Consider the following 19,993-nt stretch of genomic DNA (forward strand, 5'->3'; position numbering starts at 1 on the left):
AAACCCTCTGTGCTGTTTGGCCTTGAGCATGTCACCTTGCTCAAGCTCACTTTGTAGCTCTTCACTGCAGCTAACACCTGGATTATTCCAGTCTTCCCTTGGAATAGACCCTTGAGACAAATTTCCCCTGATAGACGAATAAAGCGAATTTCAGTTTATTAATTTATTTATTTATTATAATATTGTCTACAAAGGTGAGGTCAAATATGTTTCACACACTTATTGGAAAATCAAATTCTTTCTTATCCTGTCTAGATAGTAAATTATTATATCATATCAGAAGCTTTTAATCGGAAGGGTAACAAAATGCAACATTCCTAAATGCTCTCTTGATACATATGATTGTGTTGTGTCTTGATCTTTCCAAGTTTTACTTTGCATTGTCTGACGATTATTTTTTATGGTAATTCACATAAGGGAAAGTCATATATATATATTGTGCTTCCTTGAACTATGTGAGAGGCCTTTTGAAGTTCAAAGATTGAATAACATAATGATAATAACATTTGTGAACAAGACCTTTCGATTTGTATCGATGATGTGGAAATAACGTTTTCTGAAAACGCCAGAAACCTGGGAATTTATTTCAGCAGTGACCTGTCCATGGAATATCATGCGACACAACTTTGAAAAGTACTGTATTGTGAAATTCGCCGTATTGGCCAACTTTCAGCATTTTAAAATCAAGATTCCTCAAAGACTCTAGTGTCTGCTTTTGTTTTAACTCGTTTAGACTATTGTAATTCACTCCTATCTAATTCCCCAGGTTTCTTACTTGATAAACTGCAGCGGTTTCAAAATCAAGGTGCTAGAATAGTTTTAAGAAGCAATAAGAGAGAACACACGGCTCCAATGCTTTTGACTTTACACTGGCTTCCCATTAGGGCCAGGGTGCTCTTTAAGGTTGGAGTCATGTGTTTTAAATGTTTTCAAGGAAGTGCCCCTGCTTATCTCGATGATCTTGTCGAACCATACGTTCCGCCCCGTGCATTGAGATCAGGTGATCATCGTCTACTTAAAGTGCCAAAAAAGGGTAAAAAACTCTCTGACAGATCCTTGCACCGACTGTCTGGAACAATCTCCCCTTATCTCTTCGTGACGTCCCTACTGAACTCGCTTTCAGGAAACACTTAAAAACTTATTTATTTCGAGAAATCTTAATTTATTAGTTATTTTATTTGAGCAGACGATGATCACAGGATATGTTATATATAATATATATATATATATATATATATATATATATATATATATATATATATATATATATTATATATATACTTTATTTTTTAAATATGTTAAATAGTTGGATGGTGGAAGGTTGTGTGTGTGTGTGTGTGTGTGTGAGAGAGAGAGAGAGAGAGAGAGAGAGAGAGAGAGAGAGAGAGAGAGCGAGAGAGACTGGGCGAGAGAGAGAGAGAGAGAGAGAGAGAGAGAAATTTGAATGGATTTAAGTTATTGTTATGCGCCTAGAGCTTTATTGTATGGAGGAGTGGGCGCAATATAAAAAAATGTCATTATTATTATTATTATTATTATTATTATTATTATTATTATTATTATTATTATTATTATTATTATTATTATTATTATTATTTAGGGGCATAGTATATTCCTCCTCATTTAAAAAAAAAATTTTTTGTATTATTTAACCAAGTGAGAATATCCATATGTCCTGGTTGTTCACCTCTAGCATTTCATTTGCTTATCCGTTAAGTTGTAATTAAAATAAATATTATAAACATTTATTTAAAGCATTTCCCCGGATTCTCCATGCTCATTGCACTTCACAATGTTTCTTTTATTCCCCCAGCAGACCCTATGGAACCATATCTCCATTTCATACAGTACCAATCACCTTTTTGTCACTCTTACAATATTTGTCACTGTCTATAGCCAGGTACTCATTCACGTCTGAGTCAAATAGGGTAATATATGTCGGAATAAGAAAATTCACAATCACTGTCACCCATCCAATTGCTGACCATGCTTAACATTGCTTGTCTTTTGTGACAAGACGAGGCACTGTACCACTGAGCCACATGGTTAACATGTTACATTTAAATTCACTTGGTATAGAAATGAGACATATCTCGTCACTAATTATTTTCAACATACATTTAGCATACTGAGAACAATGTTTTAGAAAATTAGATTAAAATGCCTAGATGAATGAAATTGGTATATTTGGGATTTTAATGTATAATAATGTCACTCTGTATATTATTTCAATACATTAAATGTAGGATTGTTTTCAATGAGAAGAAAACAATGTTAACATTTTTGTTTACATTGCCTTTTCTCAGGTCTGCTAGAGAACAATCAAAAACATTTGACCAGTACCAATCAAAAACATGTGACCAGTACGACACTTGTATGCTGAATACTCAGGAGGCTTTTTTGAGTTTTTATCCAGTACTAGATTTGTCAATGACATTAGTGTATAACCCTTGTTTTGAAAATAAACACTGTGTCCAACACAATGTTACTGTAACCTCTGATTGGCTTGTCTATGACTCAAAGGAATATGGTAAGTAATAGTTATATACATTGAAGTTGTTGGAAACAAAAAAAAACCCAGTTATTTTTAAGGCCTAGCTAGCTAATAAAACAAGGCAAAGTGACATTGACACTTTGATTTATCAAATTTTCTCCCGGTTATTGATCAAGGACAAGCTCGACTTCACATCTGTTGTTAAAAATCTCAAATTAAGTTCATTGGATTGAGTTGTAATATGGTTTCAAACACATGAAGTTTATTACATTGTTTAACTTTGACATTAAAAATTGAAAGTTTCATAAAATGCTTTTATGTTTGTATGACTAATAGGCCCTTCATACATAAATTCTGAAGCAGCATTTCCAAACGTCGGTTCAGAACATCGCGGCGACCCTTCCACACCCCACTTTCCAGTGGGTCATCCATTCTTCTCGTCTATAATTTTCAATGAATTTAATGATAAATATTTTAGACAGAGACGCAATGATTGTTGTAGATCAATCATAGAACATAGATTGCAACCACACCTTTTAAATAAAGTAGCGTTTTTCAGTGTCAGACAATTAAAGTCAATGAATTACATATTTTCTAAAATACGCAGTTAGAATGGTGTGTACGTGTAGGGTTTGCTAATTATGATATGCTGATTCCAAATTTGTAATCAGATTTAAAATTGGTCCACCATTAACAATTTTAGAAAATTGATTTTGTTCAATTTATGTGAGTTCAAATCAGTGACGACACTGGCGTGAGTATGAGGTGGACTTATTCCAGGCAGTCATAGCCTGTTGCCATTGATCAGACACTTTAGTTAAGGTCCAGATTAGAGAAAATAAATTATTTAAAGAAGCATTAATATTTTGAAAAGAAGAAAATGCATATAAAGTCAAATGTCTCCAACTTCCTTGAATGTTTGAAAAACAAATTAAATGCAAACAGTGAAATAATGGTAATCTTGTGTAATGTTTGTGATATTCTTTTTTTTCAACATTTCTTACGAAAACAGAAACAAATTATGCTATTTTACAATCATTCATATATTTCCTTACACAACTACAAAAATAACAATGTTCGTTTGGATTGTTTCTCAAAACAATTATGCTTAAAGTCGCAGTTAATCTGTCAAATTCGGAACCCTTTCTTTTCTGTCAGCCCAGTACATATGGACACAACATTAACCACACACATTTGTAGTCACTTGTTTATTCTTTTTATTATTTTTTTTTTTTTTTGTCTCTTGTGCTAAACTAGTTCTCCTGGATCCCATGGGGCTGCCTGCCATTGAAACTAACTCCACAACTATCAAGATTTCTTGGGACATGCAAAGCATACTAAGCATACTAGAGATATTTGGGGATAAAATTGCACGTATCAACTACATAGTGGCTGATGAGAGAAACATCAAAGGGGTGAGTCAGGGTTCCAATCATACCAATTAAAACCTAAATCTGGCGATTGTTTAGGGGCTAAATTTGACAGATTTTTTCCCATCGTTTATGTTCAAAATATTGTCAAAATTCATTACTTGACAGCTGGATATGCTATATTTGTGTAATGAATCTGAATAGATATGACGCCTTTTTCCTTAAAAAAAAAATAATTTAGCCCACTAATATAATACTGAAAGATGAAAAGTATTTAAAAACTGAAAATTGAGTTTATCACTGTTTTTCAATGGGGAACAGAAGCTGCTGTTAAAGTAATAGCAAAACCACACCACACCATGAATCTCGAAGAGCTATTGTTCTCTATATGGTTCATTGATTTCAAATAAGGTCTATAAAGTTAATTGACACCAGGCTTGGAAGTGAAATTCACCATTTTAAAAAATAAGAGCTTGGCTTCACCAATAAGGTTCCCCCCTCCCCCCATTCACCAAATTCAGCATGTCGTTAACACATGTGTAATATTGATTTTAAAATTGTTTTACATCTTTTTATCATCAGGAAGTAAACATATCCATCATTGCATTTTCATCGACTAGAACTCTTCTCTCTGACCTGTATCCATTCACAAATTACTCAATCTGCACGTCAGCTAAACTAGTCAAAAGTTGTCTATGGAGTGAGCCAAGCTGTGTCCAGGTAGCCACCAAGCCAGATGGTGAGTCATCTGTTAGGAGCGGAAATATCTGAACAGTTATGTATAATTCACTGAAAGACCGTGCATAAAAGAAAATACAAGAAAAAAATTATTCCAAAAAGTTTCAGACCTCCTTGAGGAATCAAAGCTCATATCATATAGCAGATTATTTATTTAGGTTTTTGATTTTTCTGATAGGTACAACAGAGCATGATTAGTAATATACCAAAAGCTCATAGTTCTTTTGCTTCATTTCATTTTTTCCTAATCTGAGTTTTATCACATTTGATTTGATCCCCCCTCCTTCCAATGATAAACCACTTTAGAGCAATTCGGTTTCTGATTATCTATGTTTGTTCACTTATATAAGATGAACTGTATTAGCAGATGATAATAAATTAAGTATTTATGAAGTGCACGCTTCCACTCCATGGTGCTCAGGGCGCAATGTACATGTATACAAAAAAAGCAATGCATTTAGAAATAAAGGATGACAGTGACACGAGTTGGCATTGATGGGTTAAGGAAATTGCAATGTTTTGAATCCATGGCATCTTCTGATTGGAATAAATCCAGAAACAAATTGTTCGTACGAAAGAAAATGTCTATATTTTCATAATGATCACACAAACATTCCTTTACAGACCAGCAAACCTTTACAATTTCGTGTATTTTAGTACGATTTTTGGACCGCAATACATGGATACGATTCCAAAGGATTTAGTACGATTTTCAAAAAAATATTTGATGTAAATGATGTTGATGTTGATACATTTGATACAATGATACACACATGTCATACACAAACTGCTGATCGTGTTTCTGAATGAATGATGCATCACATTTAGTACTATACAGTGCACTCTGCTTAAGTCGATTTTTACCCAAGTCTATTTTTTTTCTTGGTCCCTCTCCCTTCTTCTTATATAACATAAGTAAAATAAAAAAAATCTCCTCATAAGTCGATGTTCTTATCATTCATGACCACAATAAAATCACAAATAAACAAGTATTTCCATTGGTTAAAAAAGCTACCAGTAAGAATTTTCATTGGTTAAGATTATCTGCAAACGATTGGCACACACCGATGTGATGTAGGTGTTTTGCCTGACGTCCATGCTCAATGTACATAACCAGTATTGAATAACTTTAATTTCTCCATCTCACATTTTACATCGTCGCAACTTTAAGTTCAAGATTTTTTGATTTTTTTTTTATTGTTCTAATCCCATGCCATCCTATGTAATGGCCCTCTTAATTAGTATCAATTTTATCAAGAATTCAAATCAAGTCTACAACGACAAACCTATGGATGAAAAGAAAGATCCAGCTGATCGATGCATTTTAAAAGTCTGGCACGTTACAGAAAATCATCGCAGAGGAAATTGGCATACCAGCCATTTCTGTCTCGACGATTTACAAGATGCATGACCTTGACCTAGAGGCTCCTACCCTTCCGCTTTTCGCAGAATAATTCCACTTAATCTGTCTACATTCCGCATTCAAGGCAAACATTCCGCTTTTCAGCTTTCCAATCGAGGAATTTATCTTTTAAAAATCTCTAGTAAAAAAAAAAGTGAGCTATGGCTTATTTCGTCAGCATCTCCTATTGTCAACACATTTTGTGTGTCTGATTAGTCCCTTCAATGTGTGTGCAGCCGATTATGTTGACTCCAATATATGAGGTCAATGACCTAGGTAATATTATATATTGGCTCCAATCCCTAATATTAATATTATTGAGTATGGTCAGCTTCTTTCCCTATTTAATGTTAGCCCTGTGCTCGCGCCCCCACACGCGGGCACTTGCATTTGTTTGATTAGGTGTGTGTTGAGGGGGAAGGGAGGCAGGTCCTGACAAGGTTAAATCCATCCATTTAATGCTTCGCTCTGACACTGCGAGGATCTGTGTGTCCCCTATTATTATTTGACCCCCTTTTTAGTCTTTACACAATCTGCACATTTTTACACATTTTATATTTTATCATTTGAGTACTTTTGGATTGTCTATTACATTTTCTGTTTAAAAAAATGTCATAATCAATAACAATAAGTTGATTCCGCTTTTTGATCTCAAATTCCGCCTGGGTGGGGATCCTACCTCCCATAGCGGGCAGGGAGGTACTTTCTGTCTTCTATCCTCTCTTGTCTGTTTTCCAATTGCTTTCTGTCTTTGTCTTGGAATGAGTTTTGTCCTGACTTTGGTCGGAGTCCTTGGCTGAGAGGGAAACAGTCGAATGTATAGTTATAGTTTTGGGAGATGATATTTTTTTCCTTGTAAATCATCTCTCTGTCATGCACTGCATTATGTTTCTTTATATTATGTATGATTTGTAAAACATTTGAGTGTATTCCTCTTACCGGGGACCTGTGCTTGTGTCTGGATGAGACTTTTAGTGATCTCAAACTAAGTACTTTGATAGTGTGCTTTTGGAGGGAATCTACACCTGTTTCTTATTTGAACCAATTCCCCTTTGTCTTCCCTTTTCTTGGATGCTTTATTGTAATTCTAGAACTTTTTACTATCCCATTTTCTTCCTTTTTACTGGCGCTGATATGACCTTAATGTGTTGCAAGCGCCGTAAAACCCTTAAAAACAAAAAACAACATCAAATTCCGCTTTTTATGTATTTTGATTCCTTGGCAAATAAGTGGGAAGTCAAATTTAAAATTCCTATTTTTTGTCTCAGGTTCCTATTTTCTGTTGTTCTTATTCCACTTTGAGGGTTTGCTGGCCTGGTGTAGATTGAAAGCAAAAATCGTTTCTTGTGGTGGCCTTGTGTTAGTTTATGTGCCTGATGATTTTGCACATTTTGTTGTTTTGGTGTCTTATGTTTACTTGCTGAGGTCTTACAGTTAGAAATCTGAAGATCCATAGCACAGTTCATGTATTCATGTTCTTAGCTATTACTTTGGCAGAATTAAGTGCAATATGAACAGATATATAATTTTTCTTTTATCTATCTTTACTATAATTTATCTTTTCCAAATTGACATCATTTAGAGTTGTCATTTTAATGTGGTTGAAATGAATCCCTTTTTTCCCTCCAGTTCCAGCAATATCTCCCAAGACAACACCAAATGCCTTCTCTAAGCTGAACGCATCATCTGTCATGGTATACTGGCAGGTCAGTTGTTTTTTGTTTAGTTAAGGGTTCTTTTTGTTTCTTTTTGTATCTCCAGCTACCTATTTGTCTTTCTTTCTTTATTAACAGCTTTGATATGTCCCTTAAGTGATCTTTGTGAAAACATGCTTCCACGCTGCCATTTGATAAAATAGATATAGAGTCACTCTGCCCCTTGCCATCAACTTGGTCATATCGACCTCTATGCGAGTTGCATAAAAAAATAAACAATTTCTCGAATCACGTGTTAATTCCGACGATGTTAATATTGATAATAATAATAATAATAATAATAATAATAATAATAATAATAATGATAATAACAATGATTATGATGGCAATATGAAGTACAGGTCTTTACTGGTCTCTGCGAGCCTCAGTTAAAAGACCTGTATGTACAGAGGGATCAGTAGAAAAATAATAATTTGAACATTGTACATTTGTCAAATGTTTTCCAATCAGATCACCTGGACTCCTTTGATTAAAGAACAAGTCTGTAAATAATCTGATATCTTGAGATTTTTTCCAACACCTCTGTTTGTCAGGATTTTCAGTTGTAGAAATTCAACATTTTATCTTTTAATGACAGGCTGAGGAAGAAATAACTTTTTTTGGTAAACCTTTTCATCCCTCAGAAGTAAATTTTCATATGGTGATTTTGCATTAAACTCAGTATCTCCTGATTGTAAGGCAAGGACCATACCGCTGTGTCACAATGCCCCTTCATCACTAAGTCAAGTAGTTTAGGTACCTGATGAGGTTTTAAGATTTAGGATTAGGGTACTTGAAAATATTTTGAATGTTATTCCTCCACCTAGTTCATAAATTCTATGCATGTCATTTTTTTTTTTTTTCTCTGATATGAGAGTTGTATTTACTTTGATCCCACTGAATATTCTGTTATGTGATTATTGTCTCTTGAGTAATGTGGCTAACCCTGTAAATCTCCCCTAGATTTTTGTATGTCCTTATTATTCATCAATTCATTCCTTTCTCAATTCAATTTCAGCTCATATCGAATTGGGATTGGAATTTTCCACCAAATGGAAGTAGAAAGTATATTCTCCAAGAACGCAGTGTATCATCCGAAGGCTGGAAAGACAGTTTAGAGCTCGATTGGACATCAATGCAAACCATGGTTACTGTTAGGGCTGAGGATGATGTTGATCTCCGTGTTGTGGCTGCAAATACAAAGGGCCGGGCAGGCAATAGCACAGTAATAAAAATACCCAAAAAGGATGACAGTAAGACTTAATATTTGTTTTTTCCACATTTTTATTTTGAAGTGGCACATTTATCACAGTTTTGAAACCCATAGCAATTTGTTGTTAAATGGAAAAACTTTATTTCATCTGTTTTGTAAGCTATTTTTGTTTAGTACTATTACTTGTTTTGTTTTTTTTCCTGTCTTTCTCTCCTTTTTTCACCTCTCATTTCCCATGGCCAATATACTGTTGTCCTTTTATCATCAAAAAGCAGATCCTGGGTGGCTTTTCAAGCAATACTAAATGTTTTGTGAATTATATAGGAAATTGCTGTCGGTTGTTGGGCAAAAAACAAAATAAAACAAACAAAAAAAAAGAAAGAAAGAAAGAGAACAAAACAAAACCCCATATATATATATATATATATGGGGTTTGTATATACAGTCTACTGTGCTGAATCGAACACCCTCGGGAGTTCGGGTTAATGTGTCAATTAAGAGGAGTGTGTGATTAAGCGGAAAAGCTAAAAATAGCATCTAAGCGCTAGCTTTCATGTGCCATTCATGTAGGACCTTCCTATCTCAGTTTACTACTGTTCCACAACAGCCATTACCACATCCCCATCCCTAACACCACTACTACTACAACCACATCATCATCCCTACCACTACTACAACTACCACATCATCACCCCTGCCACTACTACAACACATCACCATCCCTACCACCACTACTACTACCACGACATCGCCATCCCAACCACTACGACAACAACCACCTCATCACTATTCCTAACGCCATTATTATAATAACCACATCACCATCCCTATCACCATTCTTCTACACCAACCACATCACCATCCCTACCACCACTACTACAACCACGACCACATCACCATCCCTATCACCACCACTTCTACAACAGCCACATCACCATCCCTGCCACCACTTCTACAACCACCACCACATCACCATACCTATCACCACTATACAACAACCACCCCATCAACATCCCTACTACAACAACCACCACATCACCATCCCTACCACTGCTACTACAACAACCACCGCATAACCATCCCTACCACCACTGCTACAATAACCACCATATCTACCACTACTACTACTACTACTACAACAACCACTACCACAACTACTACAACAACATCATCATCTCTACCACCACTATTACAATTACCACATCACCATTCCTACCACCACAACTACTAATACAACCACTACTACAACACTACCACATCACCATCCTACCAATACTACTACTACAACAACAACCACTACCACATCACCATCCCTACCACCACCACTACTACACCACCACCCCATCGCAATCCCTAATACACTACAGTAACCACTACCACATCACATTCCCTACCTCCACTACTACTACAACAACCACCACCACATTACCATCCCTCCACCACTACTACACCACCACCCCATCACCATCCCTTATACCACTACTACAACCACCACATCGCCATTTTAGATCTTGAAAAACAAATGGCAACAAAGGCAGAGTATTTGAATACCATGAAATTTGTTGTTCAATTGAATGCATCGATATCTTCAGCTAAGATGAAGAAAAGTGAACATGAGGCCTGTACACTGCTGTGGAAGCAGCCGTTAAGGAGTTTAGTTGTCCCCACTTGTGGAAAATCTTAAGCGTTGAAGGGATAATTATTGGTTTTAATCCTTGAATTTAGAAAGAAATCACCTTGTAAACTCCTTGAATTTCAAACTGGAATTGCTGTAGGAACCCTGAGTAGATGAAAACAATGTAGAGGTAGACAATTGCAATCGAGAGGTCAGACAATGTAAACAAACACACGGCATCGAGTGGACTGCGATCACATCTCACACCTTGTGATGCAGACAGTGAGTGCTGAGTCAATTAGCTTGTCACGTCAGGTAATCCTTTGTTGCCAGTCAACAAGCATTGCATGTCTGACCTAGTCAGGGTCAGAGGGACCGTGGAATCACATTGACTGGAAAGCTTTTCCCGCGTGATACGATATTAACTTGTGGAAATGTTTCAATGAAAACACATTTTCATTACTTTTAGAAGTTTTTGAAAGCTCACAGAATCACTGTTACATCTTATGCCATATTTTGACACCTGTGGTCAGTAACTTGAATTTTGGTGACACTCCCATTTTTATGACGTAAGCTAAGACAGAGTGGTGCCAGATGTCAAAAGTGACACAAGATCAGTGGTGGTCTTTGATTAGTTGAACGTAGTGTTTTTATGCACCTCCGCTGACGGTGTATCTTAACGGATCATTTTTATACACCTCTGTCACGCATGCGCATCCCACCCAATTTCATCAGCGATATTGTGTTTCTGTATTTTGACATGGCGAAAGTTATATTGTGACATCTGTAGCATGTTTTTGTCAATAAATTATTATATAATAATAATAATAATAATTTAAAAAATCGAAATATAAAACCAGAAAATAGAAGTTGCATTGAAGGTAAAATAATGTTTTAGAAAGACCTTATTAATTGTGATGAATGGTCAGGTGGCTCCGTAGCGCAGCGGACAAGCTGTCAGACTCTAACCGTGAAAGTACCGGGTTCGATTCCCATTGTAGACATTTTGTTTTTGTTTTTTTAAATTTACTTTACTTTTGTTTGCTTTTTTTCTTGCTTTTTTTTTTTTTTTTTTTTTCAAAAACTTTTTATCATGTTTTTAAAAAACTTCGATTTTAATTTTCTAAAATTATTTATTTATTTGAGATCAGTATTTGTGTGCCATGTTTCTTTTTACTTTTGATTTTTTAAATTATTGTTATTATTCTTTAATTTTTTGTCATTGTATAAACGTACATCGGTAATCACTAAGCAGCGTGCTAAACTACAATCTAAAACTATTTAAACCACATGGACGTATGCAGCTACATTTTCATAAAAACGGTGCGTTTTTGTACACCTCCAAAGGAGGTGCATAAAAATGGTGCATTTTTGTACACCTCCAACGGAGGTGCATAAAAACGCCACCTTAGTTGAAGGCTGAAAGAGAAGTGGATGGTACAAATGAGGTGCCTATCAGCTTTATAATTTCTCCCTCTCTTTCCATTGCGATTTTCTTCTTTCTGTTGTTTTTTTTTTTTTCTTTCTTTTTTTTCCCCCTCATAAACTATTCTGGTAGAGTAATCTCTCTCTCTCTCTCTCTCTCTCTCTCTCTCTCTCTCTCTCTCTTTCTCTTCTCTTCTCTCTCCTCTCTCTCCCCTCTCTCCTCTCTCCCTCTCTCTCTCTCTCACTCTCTCTCTGATGTAGAATTCATAAGATCAATTCATAAACTATTCTGAAAGAGTAGTCCTCTCTATCTATCTATCTATCTATGTCTATCTATCTATCTATCTATCTATCTATCTATCTATCTATCTATCTATCTATCTATCTATCTACCTTTTCTCTCTCTCTCTCTCTCTCTCTCTCTCTATCTATCTCTCTCTCTCTCTCTCTCTCTGTCTCTCTCGGATGTAGAATTCATAAGATCAATTCATAAACTATTCTGAAAGAGTAGCCCTCTCTATGTATGTATCTATCTATTCTCTCTCTCTCTCTCTCTCTTTCTCTCTCTCTCTCTCTCTCTCTCTCTCTCTCTCTCCTCTTTCTCTCTCTCTCTCTCTCTCTCTCTCTCTCTCTCTCTCTCTCTCTCTCTCTCTCTCTCTCTCTCTCAATATATATATATATATAATGCAAATTTTCACTCACATTTTTTTGGCTGAGACGACTCGTTTCTGTGTTTTTTACACTTCTTCAGTCGGCGTAATCCATTGTAATGTCCGTAGAAAAGTTCTTACTCCAAACTAAAGTTGTTTCGTTGTGTAGTGGTGATTAGTGTTGATGTGTATTGTGATGTGCTCTCATGTTTATATTATGAGTGTGTGTGTGTGTGTGTGTGTATGTGTGTGTAGGTGTGTTGTGTGTACATGTGTGTGTGATAGTGTTGTGGAATGTGGTTGCGGGGGGGGGGGGGGGAGGGAAGAGGGGGAGGAGGGGTATAATGGGGTCGGGGGGGGGGGGGGGGGGGGAGGGTTATTTGGCCTTTTGCGTTTTGAGCTTGAATTTGTTAGAGTGTCTGCACATTGTCATCAGTTCAGATCTTTTGTTTAAGGTGCTATTGTTTCTGTAGTTGTGTAATAAAATCTCCAGTTTCTCTGTCAGGCATAAATTGCATTTTCTAGCACCGCATCTGTAGGGGCTGCTTTGCCTGACGACCTCCCAGGTTATTGTTGGTGTTTTTTTTTGTGTTTATTTGTTCCCAATAGTGCATTGCTAATTTGGTGCTTTTTGCTTTGCTTTCATGTGTTATGGAGGCTTTGTGATTGTTGTATCGTGTTTTGAATGGGGGTTCTGTGCTGCCGATGTATTGTGCTGCGGTGTTATCAGTGTTGTGGTGGCTTTGTAGACTATGGCGCTTTTTTGGCAGTTTCCTTTAAGAGGGCAATTGTCTTTCTTTCTGCAGTTACAGTTGTCTTTATTTGTATTGGTGTTGTTGGGTTCGGATATGATTTGTCTGTTGTGGTTGGTAATGATCTGTTTCATGTTTTGTGCACAGCTGTAGCTTATCTTGACGTTGTTTCTGTTGATTATTTTGTGCAGACGGTGGTTCTTCGGGAAGTGTTTATCGATGAGTGCAAGGAACTGCTTGCCGATATTTGAAGTGATTGCGTTGTTGAACGGCGGGTTGAACCATATTATATTCCTTTTTCTGTTTTGTTTTGGTGTTGTGGCGTGTGTTAAATTTTTGTATTTCAGTGTTGAGGTGTGTCCGTTCTGTTTGAGTGCCATTTCGTAGTCTTGTTTTGTTTCGTATATATATATATATTCCACGCTCGCTCTCTCTCTCTCTCTCTCTCTCTCTCTCTCTCTCTCTCTCTCTCTCTCTCTCTCTCTCTCTCTCTCTCTCTCTCTCTCTCTCTCTCTCTCTATCTCTCTGTCTCTCCCCCGCTATCTCTCCTTTTTTTCATGTATATAAATATATATATATTATATAATATATAATTATATATATATATATATATATATATATATATATATATAATTTATTAGTCAGTACTATTATCACCACCAAAATAAATAGCTACGATTGGCGCTTTTTTTTCCAAGAAGCCTAAGCTGCAAGAAATTTAAAATGAAACAGATGACATTATCTTATAGTTTGAATGAGATTGAACTGTGGTTTGATGGCTGTGATTTTTGAGAGATGTAGGTTAATGAAATAACACTGTTACGTTTATGTTTACATAAGATGGTTCATAAAAATTTGAAATTGTGTGGTGTTCATTGCCAGTTGTTTTTGTTTTTTTGTTTTCGTTGTTGTTGTTGTTGTTGTTATTGTGATTGTGACATTGTTGTTAATGACTTTTACTTACATTCATATTACATATAAGGGTTGGCACTCACACGTGCTAAACCTGTGGTGTCAATAGTTTACGCTCATAGTGCTGATACTGTATAGTGACAATTGCAAATCATATTGGTTTGCTCTATCCTGTGGTGAGTCTACTTGCTGTATGCTTGCCTTGATCTTCTTGCTGTTATGATAGACAAATAGTTGCTTTTTTGGTAAATTAACTGGGTTAAATAATGTTTTTGAGCCACCAATAATTGTAGATTTGATAACAAAGTTAGCTTAGCGGGTGGTTGGATGGGAGCATCACCCTTGAATCATATACCTATGATGTTCGCATGGGTGTACGATCCGATAGTGATGTCGTTTCTTCTTCTCTTTACTAGCCTATCCTGCTTCTTTGGTTTGTGATTGTATTTTTGACAGGGGATATTTTTTTTTCTGTAAATCTTCTGCCTGTTTGTTCTTGGTTATTTATAATTTAGCTTATGATATCTTTAGGTTATGATTTTGATTTACATTTGTACTATTTTTGTTAGATTGCTTGTTTTTTTGTTTCAGCGGTCTCTCATATAACCTCAATTGTGTTGGAAGAGACCTAAAGCAACAAACAAACAAACAAACAAAAAAGTTAGCTTATTGTTACATTTCGAAGTTGTAGGTTTTTTCATTTTCCTTCAAAGACCTTGTAGCACTGGCACCCAAATTTATCCATGAATATTACAATGGCAACTTTGGTGAATTTTCCCTCTATAACCCATACCTTTAGTATTGATAGATATTTTTTTTTTTCCATCATGAGGGAACATTTTTCTTTCTGGGCTATTTTGAGAATAGGCTGAAATAACTCAGTGTCAGCAAAAAGACATCTCCTCAGAGTGAGCAATTTAGGCTTATGTTCTCGTTCAGGAAAAAAAATGAGATGCCAGCAGTTTGTCCTGAGCCCGAGTCTTAGAGACTAAGTGCAATTCACCTGTCCATCGTGTTCCCAAGTGCAAGTAGTTCATTCTTTATCCTTATATCACATTTTCTGAGACAGATAACCTACCTAGTTATTTATCAACAGAGAAAATATTCTCATTACCATCTTTTTTTTCGTCACTATTACTGTCACATTCTTATATTTTCTCTCCACACTACAGTTTTGAAAGGTCCTGAGAACATTAAGGTGGAGTATGATGACTCCAAAAAAGTGACTGTCATAACATGGCAGCCACACGATGTCAATGTCCAAGTAACTGTTTTCTTGTGTCAGGAAGGATCTCAGCCCGCTTCTTGTTTGGTAGGTAGAACTCTTTGACAAATTGGTGAATTCTTGGTGTCATCATCAAAGGAAAAAGCGTCATGAAAGAAGATAGTCCTTCAGATCCATTAGGCCTATGGAGCCAGAGTTTACTTGCTTGCTACCCTACTTTCCACCAGTTCTAACCAGCTTTTCAGTAACTGATGGGTGGATAGGAGGGTCAGAAAACATCCACTTTATCCAGGATCAATTGCATCCCTCTGTGTGATGCAGGTTTTCTAGCAACTGAGCTATTTGGGACCCCCCAAAAATGTCATGACCCACATGACAATAAAAATTCCAGCACATTATGTTTATTCACATTATTAGCTGATATGTTTGAGGCCATGTTACATCATCGTAAACAATGAAAATGTAATCAAGGAACAGTGCGAGTCCAACCTAGTTATTCATAAGAAACTATGATGAAGAAATGTGGTCTTGTTGTATTGATAAGAGTCCCTCATTATATTGGTATGTCACAATCGTGTTATCAAGATTTTGGACTTTTTGTTCAGTTCCACCATAAAATATCATGTTTAAAAATAAATTCCTATTTCCCCGATTTACAAATCTCTTACACAGATTTCCTAAGTATTGTCTTGGTAATGTGGTCTTAATAGAATTTTTTTCTCTCTTGTAATCATTCAAATGCATAATCTTCAAACATCTGAATTTCCGAGACATCACTGGTGACAGATTAGTTTTTCTTTTTATTTGTACTCTATGATTCAGAAATTTTTATTTAGATTCAAATACAATGGAAACATTATCAGAATGACCATGGTCATAAGACCAAATTGAGATTTACCGCACCAATTCTAAAGTATTTTAAAGGAACAATCCTCACGAATTAAAAAAATTTTTTTATTGATATTATCTTGAAATTTTTATTAATAAAAGCGAAAATAAGAAACAAACTTTTTGTAATTGCTTGTGATAAGTGGCAGGTGTGGGTCAATATAAAATGTAGAGTTTTTGCTCCCATGATCCTAGCTCTCAGCCTGGAAATCATCCACTCTGTTAGACAACAATCAACTTAACGCAACTCATCATAAATGAATGTACAGTCAATACAAACGCTTGCACTTTTCATTGGTTGTTTAATGTGTATGTAATGTGCATGTTTTTCTACAAATTGTGAGTGTCTGCAGCACAGAATATGAACACTTTTGGCTTATCTTTTTGTTAAAGAAATTAAAAACTAAAAAAAAAAATTTGAGCAAAATGGTAAACCAAAACAAACAACAACAAAAAAAGCCCAAAACAGTGCAGTTCAGATATATCAATATCTGGCATCTATTGACATTGTAACAAAGTCCTATTTTTCCCCCCCTATACATAATTCATAAATGAAGATTGAATCCAGAGTGTGCCTTTCGGCACAATAAGCCATATGCAGTCTTCATGCATGCTTCCAAGGGCCGGATGAAAGGGCCTCATCTCCTCGACAACAAGTTACAACCTGCAATGGACTGGGAAATCTAGTCAAGAGGCTAAATGACATTGTCCCTTTTGAAACGTAGAGGTCAAGACTGATGATACGTCTTTCAATTATATCAGTACATCATCAATCATTCTGATTGGTGCCCAATTGCTCCTTTGTGTTTTCATTTGTTGACCTTTATTTTAATGGCTTATATTGATTTTTGAAGGATGCACTGATTTTACAAAATAAAATGTGGCTGCTTCCTTTTTTCCTTAATTTCCGACCAGTGATGAATAACCTGTTTTGTTGGTTATTTTGTGAAGTGCGCCAGGCATGTGTTACTTTGATTTCTGAGTTATTTTCCGATTCCTCATTTCGATTGGTGATTCTGTAATTTGGATAATTTTGTAAATTAGATAAATTGCTGATAACAGAAATGTTTAGATTTAAAAAATGTGGCTGTATAATAGGGGAAATAAAAAGTTTGATGTAGTTTGTTGCAAAAAAAAAAAAAGATTACAAAAGATGTTCAATACATCTTATTGTTTATTGATTACTGCCTGTTCAGCCTAATAATGGCAATGGCCTGAGCTGTGATTTTTGAATCATCAACATGTGGTCATGCTTTTTAAAATAAATCTTTTTACTGTATCAATTTATTGACTAAACGACATGATGTCTTTTTACATGCAGAATTCTTTGGAGTGGAAGGAACCAGTCAAAAAGGGGGATAATTCACTATCTATCCCCACCTCTGACTTCCTAGAAGTCAAACATAAAATGTATGGTGTGGCATTTTCAAGGACTGATGGGACTCGCACAAAGCGGAGTGGAATTCACTGGCAGAGGTGTTACCATGATAATGGTGGGGAAACTCATATTACACATTTGATAGAGATGAATTAACATTGTGATTCCTTATATTAATAATCCTTTTTATGATCAGTCATTAAAAAAAAAAATTCTTACTTTTTTGTATAGAATATTTTCATTTTCTGGTATTGCGTCTTATAACCCACTTTTGATCATTGTGATTGCCAATATTTTGCCTGTTTCTCACGGACAATTAATACAACAGATTTAGACACCTTCAAGTGAAGATTATCAAAATTCTTCAGCCTTAACACCAACAATGGCTGCTACATTCAACAACTCTCTCCACCCTCGAATACAAATACCCAGAATAGCTAGGGGAATTAGGGTAAAATTGTGCAAATTAGTGATGAAAGCACCAAATTTGGTACAAAGTAACTTGAGACCACTATTAATCGATGTTGATATAGAACCACATTGAGAAATTCCTCTAACAGTGTAAAATAGGGAGATGAAAATCCGCCTATATGAGCTATATTAAAACAAAGGGGCGTAATCCATGAAATATGTGTTGTCAATTCGGCGCTTTAAAATGATATTATTTTTAGCCCGTGCAAGTGGTTGATTATTTTGGTTTAAATAATTATAATTGTTAAAAATGTGACTTTATGTGATATAGGATCCGTTTGGGCCGGTAGTATAGCTTTATTATGAGGACTGGAAGGGGGGTAGTGGGAGAGGAGGAGATGGTGCTGGTGTCAGTTTTACTTGTGTTGTGTTGGTCGTCATCGTGGTGAAGATGATGTTGGCGATAATGATGATGATGATGAGGTGATTGTGGTGATAATAGTAGTGATGATAGTGATGATGATGATGGTGTTGATGAGGTGGTGATGGTGCTGATCTTGGTAGTGATGATGATGATGATGACGAAGACGATGATGAAGATGATGATCAGGATGATGGTGGTGGTAGTGGTAGTGATGAAGATGATGATGATGGTGATGAGGTGATTATGGAGATAGTAGTATTGATAATGGTGATGGGGATGATGATGTGGTGGTGATCGTGGTAGCGATGATGATGATTATGATGATGATGATGATGATGAATATGGTATTGATGAGGTGGTGGTGGTGATAGTGGTAGTGATTATGGTGATGCTGGTAACTATTAATTTCGAGAATGAAAGACTTTCTTGGTGACTAATATTAACATTTTTCGATGATTAGGATCCAACAAAAATCATATTTATTAGACAAATGACCCTAGAACACATTTTTCTTGGGAGACTTGAGAGAATGCAACAGCAGCCTTTTCTAGTTTATCCTGATCTCTTTGAATTATTTTAACGGCGCAAGATAAAGCCAATATCTCGTTGTCAGCTTTTTCAATGACAGTGTGTTCAAGAAAACCATATGTTGTCTTATTGATGGCTAAAAATGTTTCCTTTCCTGAGGTTAGCTGTTGAGGCCTGGTAGGACCGGCTGGATTCTGTCTCTGAACCTGACATACGATTGGGTGCAACCTCTTTCACAACATTCTGTGCTATACATCTTGATTAATTCAAACAATTTATGGACTCTCTCTCTCTCTCTCTCTCTCTCTCTCTCTTTGATCTGTTCTATACGTGAATGTTTTTTATATATAGCATGGTTCCAGAAAGGAGAGATTTTGTGACACGCAACGAATAACAACTTACAACAACCTAACAGAAAACATGAATAAACAACTCCAAACAGATGCTACATTATTAGACTTCAGTAAATCATTTGATAAAGTCAATAACCATACTCTGGCTATAAAACTGCGGAGATATGGAATCATGAGTAACACACACGACTGGATAATGGATTTTCTCACTAATCGTAAACAACTGAAAGAGCAATGTCAGAGTCAGCTCCAGTACTACAGGTGTGCCCCTAAGTACCGTACTGGGTCCCTCTTGTTCCTTATCTGCATCAATGCCTGAAAGATTGACGCTAGGAACTCAACTGAGACTATTTGCGGATGACAGCCTTTTGTACAGAGCAATATGGCATAAGAGAGACTCATAAATTCTTCATCGGGACCTTGATTCCAGAAAATTACCAACAAAAGGAATATAATTCACAATATACCACAACTCACTAGAAGAAGTCACCAAAGCAAAATATCTCGGAGTAACGATAAAC

General features: G+C 35.9%; 1 protein-coding gene across 4 annotated transcripts in view; it reads left to right on the plus strand.

Moving 5' to 3' along the window:
• The window catches only part of LOC144976187 (uncharacterized), a 58,272-nt gene that overhangs the window by 17,639 nt on the left and 20,640 nt on the right, over positions 1 to 19,993 (plus strand). For all 4 annotated transcript variants that reach the window (XM_078920368.1, XM_078920374.1, XM_078920388.1 and 1 more), the window contains exons 5-11: positions 2,307 to 2,530; positions 3,752 to 3,909; positions 4,447 to 4,603; positions 7,634 to 7,710; positions 8,717 to 8,951; positions 15,438 to 15,577; positions 17,700 to 17,871. In XM_078920368.1, coding sequence (XP_078776494.1) covers positions 2,307 to 2,530; positions 3,752 to 3,909; positions 4,447 to 4,603; positions 7,634 to 7,710; positions 8,717 to 8,951; positions 15,438 to 15,577; positions 17,700 to 17,871 — 1,163 coding nt within the window. The remainder of the gene's footprint in view (positions 1 to 2,306; positions 2,531 to 3,751; positions 3,910 to 4,446; positions 4,604 to 7,633; positions 7,711 to 8,716; positions 8,952 to 15,437; positions 15,578 to 17,699; positions 17,872 to 19,993) is intronic.

Source organism: Berghia stephanieae, chromosome 1, assembly GCF_034508935.2.
Source record: "Berghia stephanieae isolate SIO BIC M18660-M18661 chromosome 1, UCSD_Bste_1.3, whole genome shotgun sequence".
NCBI lineage: Eukaryota > Metazoa > Mollusca > Gastropoda > Nudibranchia > Aeolidiidae > Berghia > Berghia stephanieae.